This window comes from Dichomitus squalens, assembly GCF_000275845.1.
Source record: "Dichomitus squalens LYAD-421 SS1 unplaced genomic scaffold DICSQscaffold_23, whole genome shotgun sequence".
NCBI classification, from domain to species: Eukaryota; Fungi; Basidiomycota; class Agaricomycetes; order Polyporales; family Polyporaceae; genus Dichomitus; species Dichomitus squalens.
This window is the reverse complement of record NW_006766905.1, coordinates 164405-170404: the sequence shown is the minus strand read 5'-3', so window position 1 is coordinate 170404 and position 6000 is coordinate 164405. Positions and strand designations below refer to the sequence as shown.

Below are 6000 nucleotides of genomic sequence, written 5' to 3'. Positions count from 1 at the left end.
TGTCTGGGGGCGACGTGCCGCAGAGGGGGGCTGTCCTATTCCAAAGCTGTCCGCAACGACGCACCCATAGTCGACACGACGCGCAACTACTTCGCGGAGGAGCGCTCCGTCCTCCTGCTGAGTAGCGCAGTACATGCCTGTGCCGTTCGTAAATAGCGTAGTCGTATTCCCGAACGCAGCTCCCAAGAGAACATGGCTATATCACAGCTCGCCGGCGTACAAATGTTCGTCCTGTTGCACAATCGCAGCGTCGTCCGGCTTAGCTCTGTACGCAAAGGCGACGGCACGCGGGCATAGGGCGACGTTCAACTCGAAGGTCTCCGTGCGGTAGATGTTCAGTGGCCACAAGGCCGGTGCGGTCGTTCCCTGAGGCACATATCCGGTAGGGATCCCATCTGGTAGCTCGCGCCCGTCGATGTCGTACTGCAGCGCGACCTGCACCGAGTGTGAACGCAACGAAGCCGAATATGCCCTGTTTTGGGAGGATGCCCTAGTCGCCAGCGAGAGATGATGGGACTGGGTGATATTCTTAGAGAGGGTAGTGGATGAGAGCGGACGTACATAGCACCACGTTGATATCGCCCCCATCGGTGCCGGAATCGCAGATGTTGGCTATGGTTGTGCACAGGACGACGGGTGTATGCGGCAGGAGATCGGCGATGGCGACGCTGTGTGCGAGGAGAACGAACAAGGAGATCCCGACATGCGTTGGCCCCGCCAATGTGCTTGGTAGGGAGGGAGGGAGGGAGGGAGTTTGGAAGAATGCGCTCCGGAGGCTAGTATACAAGAAATACTCACAAAGTCAATGATGATCGATGACGACCTGGGGTGCTAAGAGCCCCAAATTGGCTTCCGGCACTATGACCTGGATCACCCACGATGCGAGGAGTCTCCAGAGGGACGTTCACATGAAGACAAGAACAACCTAGCAGTTGCGTTGGATGCGAGAGAACGCAGGCACCCAGCAGTTGTACGAGACGGCAACACACTTGAGAGTCGGAAGAAGACCAGAATCTGCCGCAGCGCAGCACTGCCATGGTACAGATGGTAGGACCAGCGCTGCGGCAGATATGACGGCCTTCCCTCCTGACAATGCATGCTAGGTGCAGGACAACGCACTGAACATAGATACGCACCTTATGCCTGACATGAATAGCGTTGGCGTCCACTCTACCGAGTCTACAAATCGGGCGGAAATACAGGCAGACTTACTTTGCATGGACGTCAACAGTGATCTATGAAAAGCAGTCCGACCCTGAGAAATCCAGTAGATCGACCACCTGAGCAGATGTATGCAGAGGCGGAGGGACAGCAATTACAAGAGGTTGGGTGCATGAAGAGGATAGATGAGGGCATGAGGACTTGAGACGTTCCTGGCACCGTAGAAGGTCACAATGAAGCACGTGACTACTAGCGCGGTCTATGCGATTGCGGGCCCCCGTGGCCTGCACCTTTCTTCCGAATTCATTGTTACTCGCTCTTATCCCCCTCCCTTGACCACCTTCTCCCATGTACTACTTGTCTCGACTGTCACATCTCATGACCCAAGGATTTCGTCCGCCCCAGAATGACCAAGCAAGACTGCAGAGCTGCGCTTACCATCAGGGAGCACACCAACTCAGTTCTCTCCCCTCACAGCCTTATGCGAGCGATCCTAAATGTCACCCTGCTGGAACCTTCTGAGAAATTGGCGTTTGAGACGGACTGTCGGTGGAAGCGCTCTGCGGGGCCTACCCAGATCGTGAATCTCGGTGAGATCTTCATCTGTGAGCCGCTCCTTGCTGCACTCTCCTCGTGGAGCATGCAATCCATTGCTATCAGCCGATCTTCCCTCGCCCGACACGGTTTCTCTCAATCATTATCCTACAACCATAGACCAACGAATGATTTCCGTATGCATCATTTGTACGATTCCGTAAAGTTGCGCAGTCACATTACTGGAGCACATATGTGTATAGATGCGCCACTCCATGCCTGGTCAAGGCAGATATCCACAGCACCGAGCGTACCAACTGTTTTTACTATCATAACGGTTTGTTACAGTATGCTCTGAACTGCCTGATATCTTCTGTTTCCACATAGGCATGCATCTATTTTGAACCTTACATTAGTCTGTCCCAGGAAACACTCTTTCCACAACCACAGGCACGCAAGGCAGCTCCAGTGCCTGAATGCTAACAGCCGTGCACCGTTGACCGAGTATCTCAGCTCAAGCTCTCCCCAGGACTGTAAAGAGAATGGTTGTCTGCCGCAGGGTGTCCGCCCACGTCATCCCCCATCCGTCAGTCTGGATCTTGACGGACGCGAGACATAAGTTCAGTACGTCTAACGGTCATCCTCCCCCCCCTTCCTTCCCCCCTCTAGCCCGATCGACCCTCAAGACAGGACGACCATCACGACAACCCGCGCGAGCCGAAGACCCTGGACCCAGGATCGCGGGCCCGTGTGCCCGTGAGGTATGCCCGACACACGTCGCGGCGTTGTTCGTGGGAGGGAGTCATGGACCTGACGATCGCGGCAACGACGCACGTACTAGGGCATCTCGTCTTGCTTCGTCTGCCTTTCGCGTTCGTGTCGCTGCTATCTTCTCTCCGCAGATCTCCGCAACGGACCACGTTACGACGCAAGCCGACCGGCTCGACCTCAAATTGCGAATCTCGAACCTCGAACCTCAAGACCGACAGTGCCGACGGGTTGGCGTTGGTGAGGCTGGGGGAGGGAGTTGATCGCCCTGGTGAACCTGGTCTCCCGCGTCGGGGGTGCATGGCTGGACGATGTTGTGTTTCGTGCTTCGGCTTGTTTTCCTGGACTGGGACGGTTTCGGTGGTTTCGTTTCGTTCTCGGTTTGGTTTTGGTTTTGGTTTCGTTCCCAGTTTTGGTTTTGGTCTCGGTTTTGGTTTTGATTTTGGTTTCGGTTCGTTCACGGACTCGGACTTGGACTTTGACTCGGACTAGGACTCGTTGCAATTGACTTCCATATTCTCATCTAGATCTTCAGGCCAAGGACCGGGTGCGGCGACGAGGAGAGGGTGCGGCGGTGGTACGGAGTCTCGCCGTCTTTTACTAAGGCCTCGTCAATCCTTCTTCGAGTCGTCGTGCCTCGAGGCCAACGGAACACTTGTCGTAGGGGAGGGCGCGGTGTGCGGTACTGGGTCTAACCCTGATGCGTACGACCAACCTCTTCTCTCGGCTCGTCCTCCGGTTCGACACCACACGGGCAGCCTCTGATCGGGAGCGAGGGGGGCGGTCTAGGGTACGGGGAGTCGCCGCCTCTTGTGCCCTCTTCCAATCTCTTCCTCTCGGTTGGTGGTGGGGCGCGGGGTGTTGGGCGGTGGGGTACGCCAACTCTAAGGCCTCACCGTTCATTGCTTCGTTGCTCCGTGCTCGGGAGCCACACGTCCGGTGCGTGGCGGCAAAGTCTGTGACCTCCCGTCGGGGCAGTTGCAGCATGCGCCCAGCGGTGGGCCCTCTGTGGATGGAGACATGGAGGCTAAAGATCCTCCCTTCGGGGAGCAAAAGGTGTTCCGCTGGCCGGAGCACCGCCCTTTCGAGGGCATCCCTTCCTTGTGAGGGGAATTTCTCTTCCGTGGAGTTGCTTGCCTTCGATAGTTATCGAGCGAGATCCTCCGCGGAAGAGAAGCACCCTGTCCTCTTCTTATTCATACACGAAACTATCTGGACAGGCGGAGCCCTCTAGGCCAGTACCTGCGACGAGTCACTTCGGAGTGTAAATATTTGCGACAGAGTTGCAGATCTAGAGGCACCGCGATAGACCTTGTCTTGGAGATGGAGACGACATTATTTGTGAACGAATACTGCGCAACTATGTAGAGGGTTGCACGAGTCAATCTCGTTCCCCTCCGTATGCCTGTGATCACAGTCCTGGTGTTGAAATCCATCCTATGTCTACCTAAAATATCTGTATACGCTAGATTTCGCTTTGGGCTCAGTTGGTGTGCCCTCCTTGCGTCCACATTCTCAGTTGCTTTACACAACAGAACTAGACGGACGACCTGCACGTCATCTCCCCGCTCGAACGCCAACACAAAGAAAAACGATCCTGACAAAATATACTCATTCTTTTCCGGGCTATTCGACAGCACCGTGACGTACGCGCACGATAGCACTGAGCTCAGCAGGCTCGAGGAGTTCCGTGATAAGCAGTAGACCATTTGAGTAGTGTAGCGCATATGCACACGAGTTCGGTTAGAAACCAGCACATCTATCATGGACGACTGGCCCAGAGTGGAGGAAGATTGCGACCGCGTCCGCGAACTCGACCTCAAGGGAGGTCCCCACTGGCCCGGCATCTCTCGGAAGGAGCAGAGAGGGAGATTCTGGACGTCGCGGAGGAGCTGCGCGCCGACTTCAGAGTGAACGCATATAGCTGGGCAAAAAGGCGCTATGTAAGCTGCTAAATCTTGAGGGAGATGAGGCAAGGTCGCGCGGCGGGGATTACGAGGGGTTGGAGCACTGGAGACCTTCTTGTGCATTGTGCGCATGGTCGACCAGTCATACACGTATGAGTTCACAGCCATGGGGGCTCTACCGTAGGCGGATCTCTTCGTCGGTCTTGCCGAGCTCGTCCGAGATGCTGGGGTACGGGACGTATTTCTGGGCCATCATGTTCAGGAAAACATTGCCCTATAATGAAACAGGCGAGAGCGGCTCTAAGGTACCAGACATGGGGTCATTATTTATCCCTCGAGAAAAGGTGAGGATGGCCGTGAACGTCCCGTCGCCGGGTGGGGTGAGTGCGACAAGAAGCACCTCGCCGGCGGCCTGCCACTATGTACTGCAAGTTCTTGAAGTCTGGAAATGAGACAGGAGGGTCCAAACACAGGACTGTGGTCTTGAATTCGGTGATGTGAAGGGATCCTGTCTCTGCACGACCAACCAGATTGAGGCGTCTAAGTTCCCTACGCTCGAGATTCTCCATAGATTAGCCCTGTCTGAAGCCCTTGTGATTTTTTACCTCCGCAAAAACCCAGCACAGGAGCTGCAATATCTCCACGACTGTAATGTGCGTCAATTTGGAGGCTAGTCATGACAGATTTGCTTACCGGGCAGATACTGACAAGCCCTCAAAACCTCGAGGAACATGCTCAATCCAAAGCGAAGCTGTGGCATCAAGTACTGTACAGCTCGTCTAAGCTTCCGAGACAACTGTGCAAACGCCATATCTGTTATCGATGAGATGAGACACGTTCTGAGACCTCACGATAGACCAGAGTGCGATGCCAGCATGCGAGGAGAGTCATGTGTTGCGCCCGATGAGTTTGTGCGAATTAGAGATGATGTCAGTCAGGTTCCCTTACTGTGATATATACCCAAGGTGATTTGCAGTATGTACCACAGGAAACATCCCTGCTGTCTACTCAGCGTCATCTCTCCGCTGTCAGTACGATGATGAGCGCAATAAGCAGGGTGTATACGTTATAGACGCCGAATCCTTGCCCTCGAAGTGTGCGATCGAGGGTACCAGTGTACCACTTCCTTGCAGATTCTAGCCATCCACTGTGCACACACCTTCATCATCAATTCGACCTCCCTCGACTTTCGCCAGCAGCGATACAGTACCTGTCGTTCTATACTCGGCAGCACGGGCCCCACACCTACGACGACCGCGAGAGCACCCGAACGCGACCCCGCGTAAGCTGATGCAGTTCGTTCCCAGCGCATGGCGTCCGAGGGGTGCCCTCCTCTAGGCTCTTCTCATTCTGACCACCGGACTCCATCGCCGCAGCTGCGTCGCAGTACATTCGTCCCCACTTGACCTCTGCTGGACACTCGATGGATTTCAATGCGTCGGTATCTAGTCCTAGCTCCCCGCTCGCGTATCACATGCCCACCTAGCTGGTCATGAGTCTCCCGCTGCCGACCACCGGGAAGGAGCCATTGCGTTCACAACCAACCACCGTTCTCGCCGCCCACGAGTGCTTGTGACCGAGCACTGAGTACTGATGGCTCGCGGTTTATCAAGATAGAATTTCCCTTCGG

The 6000-nt window shown here is 55.2% G+C and overlaps 1 protein-coding gene across 1 annotated transcript; it reads right to left on the bottom strand.

The window, feature by feature from the left end:
* Nucleotides 1–201: 201 nt before the first annotated feature.
* DICSQDRAFT_171483 (uncharacterized protein) lies at nucleotides 202–588 on the bottom strand (the record flags this gene model as incomplete). The annotated part of the gene is made up of 2 exons (XM_007367149.1): nucleotides 202–435; nucleotides 562–588. The coding sequence occupies 2 exons, from the start codon at nucleotides 586–588 to the stop codon at nucleotides 202–204; spliced, it is 261 nt and encodes an 86-aa protein (XP_007367211.1).
* Between the last annotated feature and the right edge of the window lie 5412 nt (nucleotides 589–6000).